Below are 24143 nucleotides of genomic sequence, written 5' to 3'. Positions count from 1 at the left end.
ATTATTAGCTTCTTGACCCAAATTCCATGTGTGAATATGTATGTATTTAAATTTTATTCATTCTAAATTTTAGTTATTGTTAATCATATTGAAATGCATTCAGTTATTTAAGGTTCCATTAGAGAAGGAGGGTCAACTTGGAGGGCCTATTCTTGCACAAGAAGAAATAAAAACAATTTTTGGCAGTATTCCAGATATTTTGGATGTGCATAGAAAAATTAAGGTAAGCATATTTAATATTAGATATAGTGAGCGTATTGGAATAGAAGTGCATTAGTCACTGTGAACATTGAATGATTAGTCTTTTGTATACTGTGGGACTGAAATTATTGGATGATTTTAGATACAAGTTCAAATATTGATGGAATGCAATAGACTGTAGGGAAATTTTAAAGATGTGGACTGCTTACAGTTAAATTTTTGATGTTTGGGGGAATGTACAGAAGTACAAATGGATGCAGTATACAGAAGTGAACATGGAGACAATTTTATTCAAATCAAAACTTTATCTCTTCAACTGTATAATACATACATCTATTCTACGTAGTGACAAGGTATACTTGTACACTTTAATGTTGCAGGGCAACATCTTATTTTAGGGAAATATGATGACCTGTGGGGTACTTAATATAACAACTTATATTGTTATTTAATACAATTGTGCCTTTGAGAACATACTGGAATGCTCAAATCAAAAGCTGTGGATGAACCAGAGATTTTGTAGTCTGCAGAGCACTAGGCCTGTGGTATTCAAGACTGGTGATCCAGAACTATACAAGAAGTACTGGTATGACCTACAGAAGCTATCTTAAGAGCAAAAAAATGCAAAACAATTCTGATTGAAGTTAGGGACAGAATTGGATGCTCTGGAAGGATTTGTAGGACATTACTTCTGACAAAGTGGAGCCTAACAGAATGATGGTGATGTTTCACTACCAGATGAGCTCAAGGTCTTTTATGCATGCTTTGAAATAGAAAATAAAGCTATATCGATGCAAATCCTCTGTCTTGGAGGCCGATGTCGGAACATCTTTCAAGAGGAGAACCTCTCGGAAGGTGTCAGGCCCTGATGATGTACCTGGAAGGATTCTGAAAACCTGTGCCAGCCAACTTTCTGGAGTGTTCAAGGACATCTTCAACCTCTCACTGCTGCAGTCGGAGTTTCCCACCTGCTTCAAATGGGTGCCAATCATACTAGTGCCCAAGAAGAGCAGGGTGAGCTGCCTCAAAGACCATTACTTGGTGACACTTGTGTCTACTGTGATGAAATGCTTTGAGAGGGTGGTCATGGCCAGAATCAACTCTTGCACCTGGATCCATTGCATTTTGCCAATCTGCGACGGGTCTACAGCAGATGTAGTCTCGGTTCTCTACTCGGCGTGGATCTCCTGGACATTAGCAACATTTAAATCAAGCTGCTGTTTATTGATTACAGTTGTACCTTCAGTTGTAATCAACAAACTCCAAAACCTGGGTCTCCATCTGCAACTGGATTCTTGATTTCATCAGGAGACCACAGTGAATGTAGATTGGAAATAAGACATTCTCGCTGACAATCAAGACAAATGCAATTCAAGAATGCATGCTTAGCACGCCGCTCTACTCTTTCTACACCCACAACTGTGTGGCTAGGCATAGCTCAAACACCATCTATATTCTGCTGACAACACAATTCTTGTTGACAGAATTTCAGGTACTGATGAGGAGGCATACAGGGACGAGATAGGTTAGCTGATTGGTGTTACAGCAACAACCTTGTACTCAACATCATTAAGACCAAAGAATTGATTGTGGACTTCAGGGAGGGTAAGTCGAGGAAGCACACCAGCCCTCATCAAGGAATTGGAAGTGGAAAATGTGAACAGTTTCAAATTCCTGGGTGTCAACATCTCCGAGGATCAATCCTCAGCCCAACATTGATGCAATCACAAAGAAAGCACAAAAGCAGCTATATTTCATTAGGAGTTTGAGGATGATTGGTATATTACCAAAGACACTTGCAAATTTCCACTGCACAGGATCAGAAAAGGTTGCAGCAAGTTGTAAACTCAGCCAACTCCATCACGGGCACTATCCTCCCCAGTATCAAGACACCTTCAAATGGCAATGCCTTCAAAAAGGTGGCATCCATCATTAAGGACCCCCATCACTCAAGACATGCCTTCTTCTCATTGCTACCATTAAGGTGGAGGTGGTACAGGAGTCTTGAGACACTCCATGTTTCATGAGCAGCCGCTTCCCCTTTGCCGTCAGATTTCTGAATGGACAAGGAGCCCATGAACACTTTAATTACTCTTTATTGCACTGTACTGCTGCTGCAAAACAAATTTCAGGGCATTTGCCAATGATATTAAACATGATTCTGAACTTACAGTAACTTGTTATTTTCCTCATAGTCCGATCTCGAAGAAATTATTCTGAACTGGTCCGAAAACCACAGTATAGGTGGTATAATCCAAAATTATGTAAGTATTGAAGTCCTTTTTAAAGCAACCTTCATTTATCTCTGAAATGTAGTAGGTGCAGGTCCTCTGACACCAGCTGTCACAAGAAATCTGTTTTAATTCTTCTGTTGCTGTATTTAGTGAGGATTGTTATACTGGGTGGTGGGATGCGAAGGGGTAAGTCAATATTCCAGAGATGACAATACTTAGAGTTCAGACCAAATTCCAGTTGTCAGATTAAGATGGGATCAGACTTGGTGTAGTTAATATCCAATGAGTTATTAGTTAGTAAGCCTCCCCTTCCTCCTCATTGTGGCAAATGACAGCTTGTGGGATGCAAGTTCTCTCCAGATTACAGCGGGGTTCTGTTTCTGCAAACTGTAAACCAGATAGTTCACAAATCAGAAATGCAGCTGCAAGCTGGGAAAGTAGGTACCTTCAGCCCCTAATAGTTGCCAAATACATCCTTTTGGTTTCTTAAATGCTTGCTCATGTTTATGGGCAGTACGCAAGTTGGGTGCTTATTACCCAGGAGAGGACCTATACTTGGTGGGGAAAAGGAGGATGTTTTTCATATGTACTGAAAAAAAAATCATTTTTATTTAAGTTTTGGGAATCTACCTTCATTTTTTGTTTCTGATACCTTGAAGTAATTTGATTTATAGCTTTACACTCAGAATTGGATTTCCATTTTAATTCAATTTAAAAAAAGATTAAACATTACTAAAGTACTCCCTTCATTGCTACCATATGCATTTTTAGAACACAATATTCTTGTCCAAGTTTTTAAAAAAATCATTATTTATTGATGGAATTGTAAAAAGCTTTGTTATCATGTAAACTAGGATGGGGCAAAAATCTATTGATATCCAAGGTAATATAAAGCTATTAGGTTTTTCTTAAAACGTTCAACAGTGTAAGTAGATGTTTTGGTGAACATTTTTAGTGTTCTGAAATTTTTCTCATGAAGGTGTACTGATATATTCTGTGTTTACAAAACGTTCATTAAACGCTCAATGATTCATTGGCCTAAAAACCTCTAGAGATTTCGATCGTTCTGTAAGTGTACAGTGTTTTAATGACACAACTCTCAAATGGTCTTTGAGAGTATCTGACTGCTTGTGGAAACAGTAGAGTGACATATAAATGATAGAATGGAAAACAATTGAATTCTTTCTTTTAGTCTAAGGACTTGTTGAAGACTTATCCACCATTCGTAAACTTTTTTGAAATGAGTAAGGATACTATTGGGAAGTGTGCGAAACAAAAACCAAGATTTCATGCTTTCTTGAAGGTAGGTTTTATTGAAACAATGTTAGATCTTTGCCAATGAAGAAGATTGTAGATGATGGGGGAAATCTTCATTAGTTAGGGAAGTAGGTTGAGGAGTGGAAAATGGATTTCAATACAGATAAAGTGTGAGGTGATGCACTTTGCAAAGCCAAACCAATGTAGGAATAGTAGAGCACCAGGGAATGTAATGGAACAAAGGAACCTGGGAGGAAAGTAGGTAGTTTGTGACATTACATTGGTGGTGCAAAGGACATTTAATAAACTTGAATGGTATGGAGTATGTGTTGTGACATTATGTTGCCATTGTAAAAGTCATTGATGAGATAGCACTGAGAGTACTGTGTCCTGTTTCCAGTAGTTAAACTGGAAAGAGTGCATAAAAGATTTGTGAGGAAGATGCTGGGACTAGAAGGCCTGGATTATAGGGAGAGGTTGGCAAGGCTAGGTCTTTATTTCTTGGGAAGTAGGATGACGAATAGTGATCAAATAGAAATATAAGAGATGTGTATATATAAGGAGAACAGTAATGGTTTCTTCTCCCCTAGTATAGGGATTCTAGACTAGGAGCTCTAGATTTAAGGTGGATGGGGACAGATTAAGAAGTGACCTGGGACAACTTTTTCAGGGTGGTGAGTAGCTACACTCAGTGGCCACTTTATTAGGTACACCTGTATGTTCAAATATCTTATCAGCCAGTCGTGTCACAGCAACTCAATGCATAAAAGCATGCGGACATTATCAAGAGCTTCAGTTGTTGTTCAGACCAAACATCAGAAAGAGGAAGAAATGCAATCTAAATGTCTTTGAACATGGAATGATTTTTAGTGTCAGACAGGGCATTTGGAGTATCTCAGAAATTACTGATCTCCTGGGACTTTCACATACAACTGTCTCCAGAGTTTACAGACAGTGGTGCTAAAAACATCAAAAAAAAAAAGTCTGGCAGTTCTGTGGTGGAAAACGTCTTGTTAGTGAGAGAGGTCGGAGGAGAATGACCAGACTGGTTCAAGCTGACAGGAAAACGAGAGTAACTCAAATAACCACATGTTATAATAGTGGTGTGCAGAAGAGCATCTGTGAATGAACAGTATGTTGAACCTTGATGGACGGGCCTGCAACAGCAGCAGAAGACCACATCAGATTCCACTCCTTCCGCCATTTTATTAGGTATAGGAGTGTAGAATGTGCTGTCAGAAGACATTATGCAGGTACAATGGTTCATTTAAGAAGCATGTGGATAGTTATATGGAGAGCAGGGCATGGAAAGATATGGCCTGAATGCCATAAATAGCCATTTTAAAAATTTCTTGCTTTATTTGAGAATATTTAGCATGTATGGCTATTAGCGTTTGTTTTGAGGACATAATAACTGAGATTCTTATAATAGGGGTTTTTATTAAATGATTGCCTTAATCTGTAAAATCTCAATCTAATACAGTTTTCTTTACTGGTGAAACGAGTTCTGATCAAAAACCAAACCCTGTATTTCCATATTAATACAATTTTTGGCAGGTTTGTGCAGTGCATTGGAAAGAACAACTCTGGACCATGATACCTGGTCTGTGTCATTTTTTTGAACTGGTTGAAATTGGTGCTTATTGAGTTTTTAGATTTTTCAAGGGTTAAATTTTGGTGTTTTTTTTAAAATAACAGGGACATTTAATGTTGACAATATGTCATTCTGTTTGTTTTGGCCAGATTAATCAAGCTAAACCTGAATGTGGTCGTCAAACCTTAGCAGAGCTGCTTATTCGACCTGTGCAAAGGCTGCCAAGTGTTGTTTTGCTACTGAATGGTACTAAGAACCTCCAGAATTATTTGTAAAATATATTGGAATGTATATTATAAAACCTGGATCATCTGTGGCTTTAGATAGAATTAGTCGTATGACTGGATCAAGCAATCTCTTCAGTACTATCTGTATGTTTCTCTTGTTTCCCTTGCAAATTTTGTAAAGTTTAGCCATTTTTTAAGAACTGGCTGAATTATTGCAGAAACTGAACTGCGTTAAAGTTGTATAAACTGCTAGAGGGGACAGGTGGGTTAAGTGAAAGGACCTGATACCAACTAAATGCAATCCCCTTTGAAGTGATGGGATCCTGGTGTGCAGTGTTGTAGCGTGGATGAAATTACCGGAGAGACAGAGTCACTGGTAGATACAAAGCAGCTTCTTTATTTGACACAACAAGGTACAGCAGGCATCTTAACGGATGGAGACGCTTTCTGCAGAAAGGTCTGCTAGCTAAATGTGGGCTTGATATTTATATGCTAAACACAAAGGCAATCGCTACTTAAAAAGTTACAGACAATGCATAGACAATGCTTCCTATTTAAACTACATACAAAATCTCACACCATCCTTTCCTCCTGACGCCAGCGTGTCTGGGTTGGTATCTACAGCCTTTAGGAATGTAAGTTAAGTCTACAATACATTTATTTGGCATTTCCCGTGCTAACATAGAAGACAATTCGTACAATTAATATTTATAATGTATAGGTGATACTGCCTTCAAAAATACAGCATCAGGCACCAGAAGCATCTGGTATTTACACCTTTTAGGAAGCCCATTGTGGTGGACTCAATCCACAGTCCTTTGTCAAACAGTTAGAATAGAAGTCTGGTGGCCAAAGTTATTTAGGTGTTAACAAATCATCTACCCAAAAAGAATCCACTCTAACATGCAGCAGTATCTTAAGTTTTGGTCTGAGAAGCAGAAAATGGGTATGTGGGTACAGAAGCAAACAAAGAACATCAGGAATATTTTGCCTTAAATATTTTCTCACCATATGGTTAGTGTACTGTATATTTCTTCAATTTTAGAGAATATGGAAAAAGTCATTATGTTGGACTATTCTCAATAATGTTAAATATTAAGGGTTATCTTGGGATATGAAATATTGAGGTATTTTCTACAGCTGGAAGGATAATAGGAAAAGAGGAATGTCACATAATAACAACACACATAAAAGTTGCTGGTGAACGCAGCAGGCCAGGCAGCATCTCTAGGAAGAGGTGCAGTTGACGTTTCAGGCAGGACGAAGGGTCTCGGCCTGAAACGTCGACTGCACCTCTTCCTAGAGATGCTGCCTGGCCTGCTGCGTTCACCAGCAACTTTTATGTGTGTTGCTTGAATTTCCAGCATCTGCAGAATTCCTGTTGTTAATGTCACATAATAATGGGATTGGCCACAAGAAGCAGAATGTGATTGTAGATTTTTGGGGGTTTCTACCTCTGGGCTATGCATGATCATTTGATGAGTATGATGAACTTTGCTATTTGATTAACATTTTTCATGTTTTTAATTGCACGTGACAATATTGTTTAATTAATCTTTACCTCTGTAGACCTTTGGAAGCACACTACAGATGACAATCCTGACAAAGTCAGTTTGGAATATGCTATTGAGATACTCAGGGAAGTCATGACGTAAGTTCTTGACATCAATTTTCTATCTAAGAACTTTGTATATGATAGTGATTTAAATTCTATGATACTACTACAACTTTAAGTGTAATTTTGCTCATCAGTTGGCTTGCTTTTGAAATTTCTAAACAAGAGATGAGGCTTGCTTATTTTTTTTATAACCTTCCTGCATTTGCTCCAAATAGATATCAAATACTTTTGCTCTTCTGCTTGTCCTCTTGCATTATTTCTTCGTGCACCTTTATTCTCAAAGACAATTCCTCTTCTATGCAGGCTTGTACTTTTTATTTTGCTTTGTGCATCCATTTTTAGAACATTTGCTATGTATGACCCGCACTGTGTGCTTGCTCTGAATCAAACATTGCCTGGACCTTGTTAGCAGGTTGTATCCTTTTTTTATTAACTGGATATGAGCAAATGATATTTGAAAAGTGATACTTGTATGAAAGACCTGTAGACTTGCAATGTATTTTCATATCCTCCAGATAGCTGAAAGCCTCATTTAGATAAAAATTATTCTTGAAGGAAATGACTTTTAAATGAACTTGGGTAATTTGTACACAGGACCTGCTGATATTATCTGTGAAATGAATAACTGGTTGTATTGTTAAGGTAGTATTGATACTGCAGTCAACTCTTTGAATAACTACTATTTAAATCAATTCAAGCTCTGAAATAAAGTCTGAATATCAAGGATCTAAAGGATAATCGTAATATTAGTGTTAGTGTAGGTTGTGGATTTAACTCAATATTGCACCCTGCAGGGAGTGTGCTGCCTCTCATTGATCTAGTTTAAAGAATGATTAGATAAAACATTGAAATTTAATGTTCATTCTCAGAGTGGGAGTGTGCAGTGTGAATCAATACTGATTTGGAGAGAGGATGACGAAATTTCTGCACAGCATGACTCTTGAGGAGTGTAATGAAAGCAGGGTGGAACTCAAAAAGGGGACCATAAGAGGATGAGTAGAATTAAGGAAAGTCCCAAGCAATTTTATACATTTATTAAACATGAGGGGCAGTAGGGGAGGGTAGGAATACTCAAGGAAGGGAATTTAGGGACAAATGAGCCTTGTGTCAGAGGTACTGGGTGAGGTACTAAATGAGTAATTTGTATCCATATCCACCGAGGAGAGGACATGGAGGACAGAGAGACCATTTTGGGATATGCTAACATTCTAGGGCATATTGATGTTGAGGCAATGGTGTTCAACTTCATGAAGAACATTAAGGTATTAAGTCCCTAGGGATTGAAAGGCAAGAGAGAAGATTGCCGAGGCTTTGGTTTTTGAGACATATTGAGGCGCTTGTTAAGAAGGAGATGCATAGCAGGTTTAGGCAGCAGGGAAGAAAAGAGGTGCTTGAGTGTAAGAAATGCAAGAGTATACTTTAAAGGGACATCAAGAAAGCTGCAAGAAAGCATGAGATTGCTCTGGAAGACAAGGTGAAGGAGAATCCCAGTGGTTTTTTACGAATATATTAACACCATGAGACATGGGAGCTGAATTAGGCCACTTGGCCCATTCGATCTGCTCCATCATTTCATCATGTCTGATCGCATTTTATCTCTCTCCTGCCTTCTCCCCTTAATCCTTCACACCCTGACTAATCATGAACCATCAACCTCCGCCTTAAATACACCCAATGACCTGGCCTCCACAGCCACCTATGGCAACAAAGTCCACAGATTCACCACCCTCTGGTTCAAGAAATTCCTCTACATTTCTTTTCTAAATGGACGTCTCTCTATTCTGAGGCCCTCTGCTCCTAGACTGTCCAGCTATGGGAAATGTCCTCTCCACATCTGCTCTATCTGGGCCTTTCAACAGGTTTCGATTAGATTCCCACTTAATTCTTCTAAATTACAGCAAGTAGGTGCCCAGAACCATCAGACGCTCCTCATATGATAACTCTTTCATTCCCTAAATCATTCTCGTGTGCCTCCTCTGAACCCTCTCCAATGTCAGCATATTCTTTCTTGGATAAGAATTCCAAAACTGCTCACTATACTTTAAGTGAGACCTCACCAGTGCCTTATAAATTTTCTTTTCTCACCACCGATGCAACCTGCAAGTTAACCTTTAGGCAATCCTGTACAAGGACTTCCAAGTCCCTTTGTACCTTGGATTTTTAAATTTACTTTATACTTTATTGTCGCCAAACAATTGATACTAGAACGTACAATCATCACAGCAATATTTGATTCTGCGCTTCCCACTTCCTGGATTACAAATATTAAGTATTAAGAATAGTAAAAATTAGTAAATATAAAAAATTTAAATTATAAATCATAAATAGAAAATAGAAAAGTGGAAAGTAAGGTAGTGCAAAAAAACCGAGAGGCAGGTCCGGATATTTGGAGGGTACAGCCCAGATCCGGGTCAGGGTCCGTTCAGCAATCTTATCACAGTTGGAAAGAAGCTGTTCCCAAATCTGGCCGTACAAGTCTTCAAGCTCCTGAGCCTTCTCCCAGAGGGAGGAGGGACAAAAAGTGTGTTGGCTGGGTGGGTCGTGTCCTTGATTATCCTGGCATCACGCTCCGACAGTGTGCGGTATAAAGTGAGTCCAAGGACGGAAGATTGGTTTATGTGATGTGGTGCGCCATGTTCACAATCTTCTGCAGCTTCTTTCGGTCTTGGACAGGACAACTTCCATACCAGGTTGTGATGCACCCAAGAAGAATGCTTTCTACGGTGCATCTACAAAAATTAGTGAGGGTTTTAGGGGACAGGCCAAATTTCTTTAGTTTTCTCAGGAAGTAAAGGTGCTGGTGGGCCTTCTTGGCAGTGAACTGTGCTTGGTTGGACCAAGTCAGGTCATTTGTGATATTGACCCCAAGGAACTTAAAGCTTTTGACCTGTTCCACTTGCGCACCACCAATGTAAATTGGGTTGTGCGGTCCGCTACTCCTTCTGAAGTCAACAACCAATTCCTTCGTCTTGCTGATGTTGAGGGATAGGTTATTGTCTTCGCACCATACCACCAGGTTCTTAATTTCCTCGCTGTACTCAAACTCATTATCACCCGAGATAGGGCCTACAATTGTTGTGTCATCAGCAAACTTAGATATTGAGTTTGATGGAAACTTGGCTACACAGTCATGGGTATACAGTGAGTACAGCAGGGGGTTGAGTACACAGTCTTGTGGGGCACCGGTGCTCAGAGTGATTGTAGGGGAGAGCTTGTCCCCTATTTTTATAGCCTGGGTCCTGTCTGTGAGGAAGTTGAAGATCCAGCTGCAGATCTGAGTGCTAAGGCCCAGGTTCTGGAGCTTAGGAATCAGTTTATTCGGAATGATGGTATTAAAGGCAGAGCTGTAGTCAATTGAAAGGAGCTTTATGTATGCATCTTTATTCTCCAGGTGTTCTAAGGAGGAATGTAGGGCCAGAGAGATGGCATCTGCCGTTGACCTTTTGCTCCGGTAGGCGAATTGCAAAGCGTCGAGGTTGACTGGTAGGCTGTGGTTGATGTGTGCCATAACCAATCTCTCGAAGCACTTCATAGCAATTGATGTCAGAGCCACAGGTCGATAGTCATTCAGGCATACCACCTTGCTCTTCTTCGGCACTGGGATTATCGTTGCCTTCTTAAAACACGAGGGGATCTTAGACTGAGCAAGGAGCAGTTGAAGATGTCAGCAAACACTCCAGCTAGCTTGCTTGCACAGGCCTGGAGAACCCCTCCTGGGACGCCATCTGGGCCCGTCGCCTTCCTTGGATTTATCTTCAGGAAGGCCCTGTTAGAAAATGGTCTACATTTTTTTGTGTATCTTCAACCAAGGTGTATGACCGTACACTTCTTGATGCTATATTCCATCTGCCACTTCTTTGCCTATTTTCTTAATCTGTCTAAGTCTCCCTCAACACCTATCTTCGTATTGGCCACAAAGCCATCAATTTTATTATCCAAATCATTGGCATATAATATAAAAAGAAGCACTCCAACACCGACCCCTGCTGAACACCACTAGCTGTCAACCAGAAAAGGACCCCTTTATTCCCACTCTTTGCCTCCTGCCAATCAGCCAATCCTTTATCCACGCCAGTATCTTTCCTGTAATACCATGGCATCTTACTTTGTTAAGCAGCATCATGCATGATACCTTGTTAAAGACCTTCTGAAAATCAAAGTACACAACATCCACTAATTCTCCTTTGTCTATCCTGCTTTTATTTCCTTAAAGAATTCCAACTGATTTCTTTGAGGAAACCATACTGACTACAGCCTATTTTATCATGTGCCTCCAAGTACCCTGAGACCTCATTGTCAAAAAGCAAATCCAACATATTCCCAGCCGCTGAGGTCAGGCTAACTGGCCTTTAATTTCCTGTCTTGTGCTTCCCTTCCTTCTTGAAGAGTGGAGTGGCATTTTCAACTTTCCCAGTACTGAAGAATTATGCCAGAATCTAGTGATTCTTGAAAGATCATTACTAGTGTCTCCACAATTTCTTCAGCTACCACATTCTTCTGATGGTTTTTAGAAGCTTCCTAATCCTCTACCTTTCTGCAAATTTTTGCTCTATTTTTTGCCTTCTCTTTTGCTTTTTGTTGTTTTTGACTTCCCTTGTCAGCCGCAGTTGCATCATCTTGCCTTTAGAATACTGTTACTTTGGGATGTGTCGATCCTTTCCTTCCGAATTTCTGCTAGAAATTCCAGCTATTGCTCTTCTGCCATCATCCCTGCTAGTATCCCCTTTCAATCAAATTTGACAGTTCCTCTCAAGTGCCTCTATAATTCCCTTTAATTCAAGTGTAATACTGAAACATCTGACTTTATTTTCTCCCTCTCAAATTGCAGGCTGAATTCTATAACATGATCACTACCTCCAAAGTGTTCCTTTACCTTGAACTCAATAGTCAAATCTGCTTCGTTACACAAAATGCAATCCAGAATAAGCTTTCCCATAGTGGGCTCAACCACAAGCCGTTCTACAAATTCTCTCTCATGGTATCCACCACCAACTTAATTTTCCCGATCTACCTGCATATTAAAATCCTCTGTGACTAATCTAACATTGCTCTTTTGACATATATTTTCTATCTCCTCTTGTATTTTGTAGCCTACGTCTTGGCTGCTGTTCGAGGGCCTACATGTAACTCCAATCAGGGTCTTTTTACTCTTGCAGTTTCTTAACTCTTCAAACAAGGATTTTACATCTTCTGATCCTATGTCTCCTCTGTCTAAGGATTTGTTTTAATTCTGTACCAGCAGAGCCATCCCATCCACTCTGCCTCTCTGCCTATCCTTTTGATTACAATGTGTATCCTTGGATAAGAGCAAACAGATAGCAAGGGTCAAAATTGATCCACTTGAAGATCAGCTTGGTCATCTATGCATGGATGCAAAAGAAATGGAGATCTTAAATGAATCTTTTTTCATCTGTGTTTATTTGGGAGATGAACAATGTTTGTAGAACTGAGGCAAAACAGCAGAGATGTCATGAACCATATCCAGATTACAGAAGAGGAGATACTTGCTGCCTTGAGGCAAATTACAGTGGACAAGTCCCCAGAGCTTAACAAAGGTGTCCCCTTGGACTTTGTGAAAGGCTAGTGCTGAAATTGCAGAACCTTTGGCAGAGGTATTTAAAATTTCTTTGGCTGTAGGTGAGGTGCTGGAGCACTGGAAATTAGCTCATGTTGTTCCATTCAAGAAAGGGTCGAAGATTAAGCTGGGAAATTATTGATCGGGGTGTCTGACATCTGTAGTGGATAAATTACTGGAAGGGATTTTAAGAGACTCGACATATAAATGTTTGAATAGCATCTGATCAGGAATAGCCAACATGGTTTTGAGTGTGGCAGGTCTTGTCTAACCGAACTTGGAGCTTTTTGGGGAGGTTGCCAGAAAAGTTGAAGGAAAGCAGTGGATGTTGTGTACATGGATCTTAGCAAGGCCCTTGACAAAGTCCTGCATAGGAGGCTAGTCACACATAGAATGCTGGAGAAACTCAGCAGGCCAGGTAGCATCTATGGAAAATAGGTCAGGAAGGTTCTGTCATCTGGCTTTCAGGATGAGGCAGTAAATTTGATTTGACATTGGCTTCGTGGGAGAAGCCTAGAGAGTGAGATTCGTAAGACGAAAGCTTAAGGTTGAAAGATGAGCTATTTAAGGGTAACCTGATGGGAACTTCAGGTGTGAAACGAGATGCCAGTGGAATTGTGGATGCAGGATCTGTTGCAATATTTAATGGGAGAGGTATGAAGTGCAATGGTCCAGATGTGGGTCAATGGGACTTGGTAGAAAAACATTGCAGTACAGACTAGATGAGGTGAAGGGTCTCTGTGGTGCAGTGCTCTATGACCGATTCTTTGATGGAGATCTTTGAATCTTACAGGTGAGCCCCCAAAGTGAATGTTTGTTTCTTTGTTTAAGGACAATAAGAAATATATGGCAAATTGTAGGCTGGTGAGATTTATACTGGTGGTAGGATAGATATTGGAGAAGATTCTTGGGGATAGATTTACTTTCATTTGGAAAAGTATGGGTTATTAACATGGTTTTGTGTGGGCCAGCTCATACAAACTTGATGGGATTTGAGGATGTGACAAAGATGATTCAGGGAGGGGCAGTGGGTGCTGTCTCTGTGGACTTTATATAGGCCTTCCATGGTAAGCAAAAGATTAAGACACAATCTTCATGGGATCCATGATGACTTGGTAGGTTGGATCCAAAACTGGCTTCGTGTGGAAAGTGGGGCAGTACTGGAAGTCTGTGACTGGTTTTCTACAGGAATCAGTGCTGTAATTGGACAGAAATGTCTTGATTAATTAGTAAGTGTGCAAATGACACAAAAATGATGGTGTAATGCAGGCGTTGCCAACCTGAAGTCCATGGACTCCTTGGTTAATGGTAGGCTGTTGTAAATGGCAGGACCCTTGGATGCGTTGATGATCTTGGTGTGCATATCTGCATTTCCTTGGAAGTGGCCACAGAATTAGTCAGAAATGGTGTATAAGGCAAGGATGTTCCATGGTTACTTGTCTGCATTGGTCAAGACATTGAGTATACACTTATGGAAGTTGCATTGCAGTGGCATAAAATTTTGGTTAGGCCACAGTTGAAGAACTGTATGTAATTCTAGTCCCTGTATGACAGGAATGATGTGCATACTTTGGAGAAGGCTGAAGAGGTTCATCACAATGTTGCTGGGACAAACTTAGATTGCTTCCTCTGTATCTTTGGAGGCTAAAGGGAGATATTATGTTTTAAACATAGAAACATAGAAAATAGGTGCAGGAGTAGGCCATTCGGCCCTTCGAGCCTGCACCGCCATTTGTTTTAAAAATTAAGGTATATATGGGGTAGATATTCAGAGTTGTTCCCAGGGTGAAAATGTCAAACACTAGCGGGCATAGATTTAAAGTGACAGTGGAGAAATGTCTAGAGATACAGAGGGCATTTATTTTATGCAGGGCAAGTTTTGTTTTATATACAGCAAAGGTAGTAGCTGGAACACGATGGGGAGGGGTGATGATGGAAGCAGATCCAATTCTGCTATTAAAGTGGTATTTGGACAAACACAAGAAGATTTAGGGAACGGATAGATAAGAATCATGTGCAGGCAGGTGTAATTAATTTAATTTGGCATCATCGTTGTCACAGATATGGGCTGAAAATCCTGTTCCTGTGCTGTTCTGTTTGATGTTAAAATACAGCTGGCTTTATGAAGGGACTCTGCTTTATGGGAATTTTACTTCTCTGTTGTTTATAATTGGATTTGGCCCTGATTAATTCTATAATTGGACCTAGCCTTTCAGTTCTTTGCTATTCAGAAAACGGAAGTGCATGTTATTGGATGCCCAAATATTGCACGGTGTTGTTTTTATAATTTGTTTGGAAAATGCTGCTTCACCTCCCAAAGTTGATGAGCATTATTGTTTGAAGTTGGGGTTTGAATAGATTATGCTGCATTTTTGACATGCATAAGAACCTTAAATCAGTGACGTTTGTGTGTACTGAATTCACTATTGACTCAAATAACAAAATAACTCTGTTCAGTTTCACTAGTCTGCTAATATTTTTTATTTTTCTATCATATTAGATACACTTACTTTCCACTTGGTCAGGTGTTAAGTTTAGTTGAATTGTTTATAAGTTATTAGTTATAGAGGCGTGCAGTATGAAAACAACAGGCCCTTTGTCACAACTTGCCCATGAAAACCAAGGTGCCTACCTGAGGTAGTCTCACTTGCCTGCATTTTGTCCATATCCCTCTGTACCTGTCCAGATGTCTTGAACATGGTGTAGCATCACCTCTGCCACTTCCTCTTAGTTTGTTCTATACGCCACCAGCCTCTGTATGAAGAAACGTGTCTCAGTTCTCCTTCAAATCCTTCCCCTCTCTCAAATCTATACTCTAGCTTTAGAGTTTTTAACTGAGGAGAAAGGAGTCTGTGACCTTTCACCTTATTTTTGTTCCTCATGATCTTATAAATCTGTAAGGTCATCCCTCAGCCTCCTGCACGCGGGGAGAGAGATCCCAGCACGACCAGTCTCTTGCCTCTTGCTTTGTTAATTTATTTTGCATAAAGCATTACTGTCATTTTCTTTTAGGCATATCAATGAAGATAAAAGAAAAACTGAATGTCAAAGACAAATCTTTGACATTGTCTATGAAGTTGATGGTTGTCCGGTAAGTATATATAATAGTATGAATAAATAGGACTGTCTAATTTGGTAATCTCTGGTTGTATTTGTGATTTCATAATCACTCTTCTGATTTTGTTTAACTTGTGTAGAGCATCAAATGTTTGGAGAATATAAAAATGAGAGCTCTGAAGGGCCATGAACAATAATAGTGAGAGTGATTCAATACAGGTGTCCCCCTGCTTTTCGAACGTTCGCTTTACGAAACCTCACTGTTAAGAAAGACCTACATTAGTACTCTGTTTTCGCTTTCAGAAGGTGTTTTCACTGTTGCGAAAAAAAGCAGCACGCGTGCCCCGAGCAGCTATTCTCCCCTGGATTCGGAACGGCATTCTCGCTGGCATTGCTTAAACACGTGTCTGTGAGCAGCCGTTAGCAAGATGAGTTCTATGGTGTCGGAAAAACCTAAAAGAGCTCGTAAGGGTGTTACACTTAGCGTAAAACTAGACATAATTAAGCGTTTCGATCGTGGTGAACAAAGCAAGGACAAAGGGAGTTTGGCTTGTGGAAGCTGACGAAAATGATGTTGAAGAGGTTTTGGCATCCCATGACCAAGAACTGATGAAGAGCTGATGCAATTGAAAGAGGAAAGGATAACAATCGAAACCGAATGCAGTAGCGAAAGTGAAGCAACTACGTGAGATTTTCGCTGCAATAATAAAGTACGACTTTAATTTTGAAAGGGTACGTAGGTTTAGGGGATATTTGCAAGATGGTTTGAGTCCTTACAAAGAACTGTATGATAGAAAAATGTGCGAGGCTCAGCAGTCAAGCAAGCCTTCCACATCAACCACAGCTGATGATGAACCTCGACCTTCGACATCGAGATGGGCAGTCATAGGAGAAGATGGGCTGCCTGCCCTAATGGAAACAGACGACGAGATGACACCCCAGTGTCCCACCACCCCAACACCCAGGCCGTGGACAGATACTGTACCTATTCATGGAGAACGCCGCAGTAGCCGGGAGGCACACAGCACATCTTTAAGAAAAAAGCTGAAATAAACATGCTAATTAATTAGGTGCCGCCTGACACGTAATTGTCAGCCCAGATCATAGACGACGTGTCGGGCGGCACTTAATTAATTAGTTAATTAATTAGCACTGTCATCAGTGTGCTCTGCGCTGTCTTCCCAATTCCAGTAAGTGATACTACACTGTACATACATTATTTCTACTTTTTATCAGCTGTGTATTTTTATGTGTTATTTGGTATGATTTGGCAGCTTCATAGCTTAAAGGTTACTGGAGAGCGCTTGCGCCGTGTTTCTGCGGAGAGCGCTTGCGTGGAGATTTTCGCTATGGAGAGCAGTGCAGTAATGATTGTGGAAAAGTATTTCTATATATAGGCTGTGTATTTATCATATCATTCCTGCTTTTACTATATGTTACTGTTATTTTAGGTCTTGTGTTATTTGGCATGATTTGGTAGGTTATTTTTCGGTCTGCGAACGCTCACAAAATTTTCCCATATAAATAAATGGTAATTGCTTCTTCACTTTATGACATTCCGGCTTACGAACCGTTTCATAGGAACACTCTACCTTCGGATGGCGGGGACAAACCTGTATATGACACCTGTATATTTTGAATACGTCAGTCATTTTAAAGACACAAGTTCAGGATATGCAAAATCACAATTTGGGAAGTTTACACACCAATTTTGTTCTGGAGTGAAATGGTTATTTGTTGTTTTGAGTCTGCCCAGTTCAAAATTCACTAAAAGGTTTAGAAAAAATATGTTAGTCACACTGACTCTTCACTTGTCTGTTATATAGGCCAACTTACTATCATCTCACCGCAACCTTGTCCAGCGAGTGGAAACAATTGCACTGGATGATGAGTTGTGTGACCGAGGGGAACAAGTCACTTTATTCCTATTTAATGACTGCCTTGAGGTAAGAACACATTTAAGCATTTAGAAGGTAGATGAATTGGTTACAAGTAGAAGACCTGTTTTAATGGTGGTTTGATGAGTACATAAGTATGCAGGTTTAATTGCAAAATGCATGGGTTTCAAAACATGAATTTTTAAGTTAAAGGGAAAGTTTAAAAATTGATTTTAAAACAAAACTTTGAAATTGCTTGCATTAGACGTAATAAATCTCAGCAATTTAATGTAACTGGATATGTAGCTGAAAGCTCTTATTTGCTATGTTTTTTCAGTAAGTCTGTTTAATAAAAAAAAAATTCAGAAATAAAACCAGAAAATACTGGAAGCCTTCAGCAGGTCAGAAAATGTTGTAAGTGGGAAGTGGAGCAGCTTCCAGCACTCTGGTTTTATCTCAGATTTGCAGTTTCTGCAGGTTTATTTTTTTTTACATTAAAAATATTGAAGATCACCTTTGATTGCCATTGTCATAGTCATGCACTTGAAATAATTTTGCTTGAGTCTCTTGTAGGAACAGTGGATAGAACTTATAAATGGGAATACCAAACATTAGTAGAACGTGCATCCAGTTATTGCTACTAATTCAACACATGAAGGAAATTACTAGACCCTAACTGTATTTGTCCACAAACCATTAGAGTATTGACAAAGTAAAAGATGACCAGATCTGGGACCCCTGCTATGACTTATGATGTGAATGTGGAAGGTTGATTGAGTAAGTTCACAATTGTAGTATCATCTTTGTCTTTGGCTACAGAATAAATTTGATCAGCTGGAGATTGAGGTAATTTGAAATAGATTTCCTCCCGCCCCCCCCACCCACCCACCTAGGGGATGTTTGAAATGTTAAACATGCTACCAAGAGGGGACCACGTTCTCATGACAAGTTATTCAGATGAACATGTGAAATGCCAAGGCGCAGAAGTCTGCAGGCTGAATGCTGAAAAACGAGATTAGTATAGAGAAGTACGTGATGGCTAGTATGGACTTCATGTGCTATACCCGCCTATTCCTTGTATTTTCAGCATTTTACATTAATTGTATTTTAAGTTCCTTTCTTTCATCTGTGTATAAATAGCTTTTACGGAAGATAATCAGGGATAGGGTGCCAAAGCCATTTCAAGCTAATACTAATCCTTTTACTAATTCCATTTGTGCAAGCTCATCAATTTACAGTGAATTATGACAAGAAAATAGTCTTTCTATGCCTACTGGTAAATGTGAACCTAAGGACAATCTTTAAGAAACAGTATTTTTACAACAATCTCATAATTTTAACTTGTGCAGATAAACTTGTAGCCATGTCTTGATCTAGATGCAGCATAAAGGATAATGGGGAAAATATGAACATTAGTAAACCTGAGGCAACTACAAGCATTTAAAATGCTTTTGGGGACAGGGTGGTTGATGTTTCTGATGTAAATGAATATAGTTTACCTTAATGTCTTTGGTTGCAAAAGTTTCAAATTTTACAACTAGTTAAGTTATGTTTTACTTTCATAATAAAAATTGTCTTATTGGAAAAACTATTGTTTACGCCTATGAGACTTGACACAAAATGATAATTATTTCCTGTGTTTTTGGTACATATTTGTTATTGGCAATTTTATTTACAGATAGCAAGAAAACGCCACAAAGTAATCAGTTCTTTCAAGAGTCCTCATGGTCAAACACGACCTCATGCATCCCTCAAACACATTGCGCTGATGCCTCTTTCTCAGATAAAAAAAGTATTGGATATTAAGGAGACTGAAGGTCAGTGCAAAAAGTTTGCTCTGGAAAGGTATTTTAAAACTTGATTTTTTTTTCTTATTCCTCCATTTGGTTCTTCGGCCCAAGTACCTAATAAGAATTTATCAGGTAGGTTTTAAATTAAAGATACAGTGAATTCTGGATAATTGGGACCAGTGCATTTCTGACACAATTAAATGGTTGCCCAAATTCGCTGAGGCTTAATGGAAATAGTTAAAAAGGTATTTTTTAAAAAAAGACCAACTGCTGTTTTACTGAGTAACCAATTGTGTTTAAACAAAACAGAGCAAATACAGTACTATAAAACTATTAGTTCCTAATATTTATCGACAGAAATTCAGCATACACTACTATGTTCTCTTGATTGTAAATGAACAAGATCAACACAGATGCCTCGTGTAGATAATGGGCGACCTTCATACAATACTATCAACTATTGCATCCTCCAAATCTTCATTTTCATTGGAGCATTCAAGATGATTGTCAATGCCTTACAATCTTTCATAGTTCCTAACTTGTTGAAGTAGTGAAATTGTTTCATTTTCACTCCCAGCCATTTCTGGCATCTCCAAGTCTGAATGCTTGAAACCACAATAAGCAAAACAGTTCTGAATTGCCGTACTGCTTATTCCTCACCAACTGTCAGTGACAAAAATTACTGTTTATTGAACACAAGCACACATCTGACACTAATTAGAAACTGTTTAGCAACAGTCTCCTGCAATTCAGCTGCACCATGCCCCAAATAAACAAAGGAAATTCTGGCTGTTTTCTTGATTTAGTTTTTGTTCTTAAGAATTTTCCCCAATAAGGAGTTGCACTGATTAATTGATGGCCCAGTTAACCAGAATCCACTGTATTGTATTAAATTTGCATATAGATATTTTGCTGATAGGTTAACTTGTGAGTGGCTGTTGTAGGTATCCTTACGGTGTTTCAGGATTGGGATAGGTGCCAGAAAGTCATGTATCTACAATTATATATAGTGCATTTAGTGGTAGTTATGTTCATAGCACCTTGTTGGGTAGATAAGTTGAAGCTAGCTTTCCCTACTGCTTCCTTACCAATCAGGCCTTTTGCATTTTCCATCCATTCTGACCCAGGAACTGAAGTCACCTGGAGTCTGCAGACCCCCTCCCTTAACCCTGGACGCACCAAGTTTTTCTCAAAGTCAGAAGAAAAATTCTTGTCTTTAGCCATCATCAGGCTGTGCTCCTACTCCTCGAGCACAAAGAAAAGCTGAAATGGGAGCATTTTGTACCGAAGGTCATGCAATGAGGGTCCAAGGAAACTGATGAGATTCGATGTGGCTTGGGAGACTGGTCCATGTTCAAAAATTTGGCTGTCGGCTTAAATGAATTTGTCACTACCGTCACAGACTTTATCAGCAATTGTGTTGAGGACTGTGTACCAAAGAGAACAATCCTAATGTTCCCAAACTGGAAACCATGGGTGAACTAGGAGATCCATTCCCACCTGAAGTCCAGGTCTGTCGCATTCAAATCAGCTGACCCTGACCTTTACAAGAAGTCAAACTAAGGCCTTCATAAAGCTGTCAGAAATGCTAAGAAACAAGATCGAGACCCAGACCATCCATCAATTATGACTTGCAATCAACAAAACAAAGTCAAACGGCATTGCTGACAACACATCCCTTCCCAATCAGCTTAACTCATTTTATGCACATTTCCAGTGCACCTGAATACACAGTCACTGCTGCAGACTTAAGATCAGTTTTGTGGAGAGTGAACCCATAGAAAGCATCTGGCCAGATGGTGTCCCTAGCCTGTGCGTATCACCTGGCAAGAATATTTGCAGACATTTTTAACTTCACCCTGCTTCAGTCTGTGGTTCCAATCTAATTTAAGAAGACCACCATCATCTGATACCTAAGGAAAACGTGCCTTAACAACTACTGCCCAGTGGCTGAGACACCCACCACCACTGATCCAAGCTGGTAGCATGGTCAGGTGCCGCAACCACTTCATCTCTGGGTGTAATATTAGTTCGTGTCCTTGCATCTTTGTTATGATTGGAAAATCCTTGCCTTCATAAGTTATTGTGTGCTATGTGCTTTACACCCTAGTTCGAAGAAATGTTGTCTCATTTCTATCTACATTATATGGTTATAAGTTATATACACTTGGCTGTTATAAGTCTACAGCAAATACCAGCTCAACAAACTTTGGACCCTGGGAGTTAATGCCGCCCTCTGCAACTGGATCCTAAATTCTCTAACCAGTAAACTAGACTGTAGTCAGTAAGTATAGGCAACAACACTTCTGCCATGATAATTCTTAATGCTAGTGTAATTTGAACACTATTCTTAACACAAGGCTGAATCCTCATACTCCTTAAATACTTGTGACTGCATTGGCTAGATTCTGTTTTTACTCCATCTAAGAGTTGACAGGTGATACCACCACTGTGGACTGTATCTCAAGTAATGATGAGTCAGAGTACAGGAAGGATTTAGAGGTCTGGTCTTCTTGTAAAGATAATAGCCTTTCCTTAACGTCATTGACTTTGGGAAGGAGGGCATGCACATGCCCCTGTCTACATCAATGGTGCTGATGTTGAGAGCTTCAAGTTCCTAGGAGTGAACATCATCAAAAGCCTGTCCTGATCCAACCATGTAATCATCACTGACAAGAAAGCTCACCCATCAACTACTTTCTCAGGAAGCCGAAGGAATTTGGTGTGTCCCCGCCAGCTCTTAATGATAATAAGTATGTTATTGATCCCGAGTGGGATTTAAAAACACACTTAGCAGTGTGCAGACTTAACTAATAATAAAGTACAGAGTAATAATATACACAATAATATAATTTTACCAATTTTATTTAATGTACCATAGAAAACATTCTGTCTAGATACATATCTGCTCGATGTGGCAACTGCTTGGCACATGACCGCAAGAATTTAGAGTTGTGGACAGAACTCAGCGCATTATAGTAGCCATCCTTCCATCCATGGACTCTTTGTATTTGCTGTCTCAGTAAAGCAGCCGTCATAATCAAAGACCCACCCTGGACATTTCTCCCTTCTTTCATCAGACAGTAAATACAAGAGTCTGAAAGAATGTATTACCAGGCTTAAGGACAGCTTCCCTCTTAATATACGGTTAATAATTAGTTCCTTAGTAATATTACTGTGAGTTATATATACTGTGTTGTGCACCTTGGTCTGGAGAAACATCTTTCGTTTGGCAGTAAACACGTATCCGGTTGAATGACAATAATAAACGAATTCCAATTTATTATCAAGATCACAGCATGCATGCTTATCATCACAACCAGTAAGAATCTCTGGCTTATGATTAATCAATATGGAGCAATAGCATTTGGGAATCTGAGGGATTGTGAAGCAGCTTTCAGATCGGGGATGTGATAGCTCTTAGGGAAGCAAGAACTGTGCTTTCTCCAGGCAGGCAAAACGGGAGCGTTCTTGGCGAATATACCATTTCTGTGATACCAGGGACATGAGATGCATGTGGCAGGGAACTCAGAAGGTAAGGAGAGGAAGACCCTGGCCAGAGTCAACACACACAAAGCTGTGGGCCCCGATAATATACCAGGTCAGGTTCTGAAAGGCTGTGCAGCCCAGCTAACTGAGGTGCTGATGGAGGTATTCAACATCTCTCTGGAACAGTCCATTGTCCACTTGGTTTTCAAGGCAGCAACCATCATTCCAGTGCCAAAGAAAGTGACAATAATCTGCCAAAATGACTATCGTCCACTGGCATTAACGTTAATCATTATGAAATGCTTTGAGCAGCTGGTCATGGAGCACATTAAAGCCTTACTCCTGGCTACATTGAACCCTTTCCAGTTCACTTACCACTTGAATTGATCCACTGATGATGCAATAGCGCCTGCCCTCCACCCTGTCCTGTTCCACCGGAAAAATGGGGTCTTGTATGTCAGGCTGCTGCTTATAGACTTCAATGTGGTATCTAATGCCATCAGACCCCAGAAACTGGTAGGAAAATTGTCCTCGCTGGGCCTTAACACCTCCCTCTGCAGCTGGATCCTGGACTACCTAACAGAAAGGCCTTATTCAGTCTTTTGGGCAGCATCATCTTTAGTCCTATTATGCTGAGCACTGGCACTCCCCAGGGCTATGAGCTCAGCCCACTGCTGGTCTCACTGCCTACGCATGACTATTCAGGATTCAGCTCAAACCGTGTCATCAAGTTTGCAGATGACACAACTGTTATTGACCTCATGAACAACAATGATTAGATGGAATACAGAGAGGAGGTAGAGCAGCTGGTGAATTGGTGTGAGCAATACAACCTAAACCTGAACCTGAAGGTGGTCAAGGAAATCATTGTGAACTTCAGGGAGGTGTAGTTGAACCATCCTCTTCTGTGAATACGTGGCTTCTCTGTAGAGAGTTAAGTGCACCAAGTCCCTGGGAGTGCACATCATGGATGACCTCACCTGGTCCCTTAATATCAACTCCCTGATCAAGAAGGCACAGCAGCAGCTCCACTTCCTAAAGAGATTGAGGCAAGCAAGGCTTCTTCCACCCTCCCAGCCCCTACCCCCATCTTAACTGCATTTTATAGGAGCACCATTGAGAGCGTCCTGAGTTGCATCGCCATCTGGTATGGGAGCAGCCAAGCATCGGACCGGAAGTCCCTACAAAAGACGGTGAGAACAGCTGGGAGCAGGGGCCTTAGTA

At 40.0% G+C, this 24143-nt stretch overlaps 1 protein-coding gene across 4 annotated transcripts in view; it reads left to right on the top strand.

The window, feature by feature from the left end:
• ect2 (epithelial cell transforming 2) overlaps positions 1-24143 on the top strand; it is a 69027-nt gene that overhangs the window by 28367 nt on the left and 16517 nt on the right. For all 4 annotated transcript variants that reach the window (XM_063045785.1, XM_063045784.1, XM_063045787.1 and 1 more), the window contains 8 exons: positions 104-223; positions 2397-2465; positions 3628-3738; positions 5436-5532; positions 7083-7164; positions 15719-15797; positions 17590-17709; positions 19319-19457. In XM_063045785.1, coding sequence (XP_062901855.1) covers positions 104-223; positions 2397-2465; positions 3628-3738; positions 5436-5532; positions 7083-7164; positions 15719-15797; positions 17590-17709; positions 19319-19457 — 817 coding nt within the window. The remainder of the gene's footprint in view (positions 1-103; positions 224-2396; positions 2466-3627; positions 3739-5435; positions 5533-7082; positions 7165-15718; positions 15798-17589; positions 17710-19318; positions 19458-24143) is intronic.

The sequence above is a fragment of the Mobula hypostoma genome, chromosome 4, assembly GCF_963921235.1.
Source record: "Mobula hypostoma chromosome 4, sMobHyp1.1, whole genome shotgun sequence".
Classification (NCBI taxonomy): Eukaryota; Metazoa; Chordata; class Chondrichthyes; order Myliobatiformes; family Myliobatidae; genus Mobula; species Mobula hypostoma.
The sequence above is the reverse complement of the archived record's forward strand: the minus strand, read 5'-3'. Positions and strand labels throughout refer to the sequence as shown.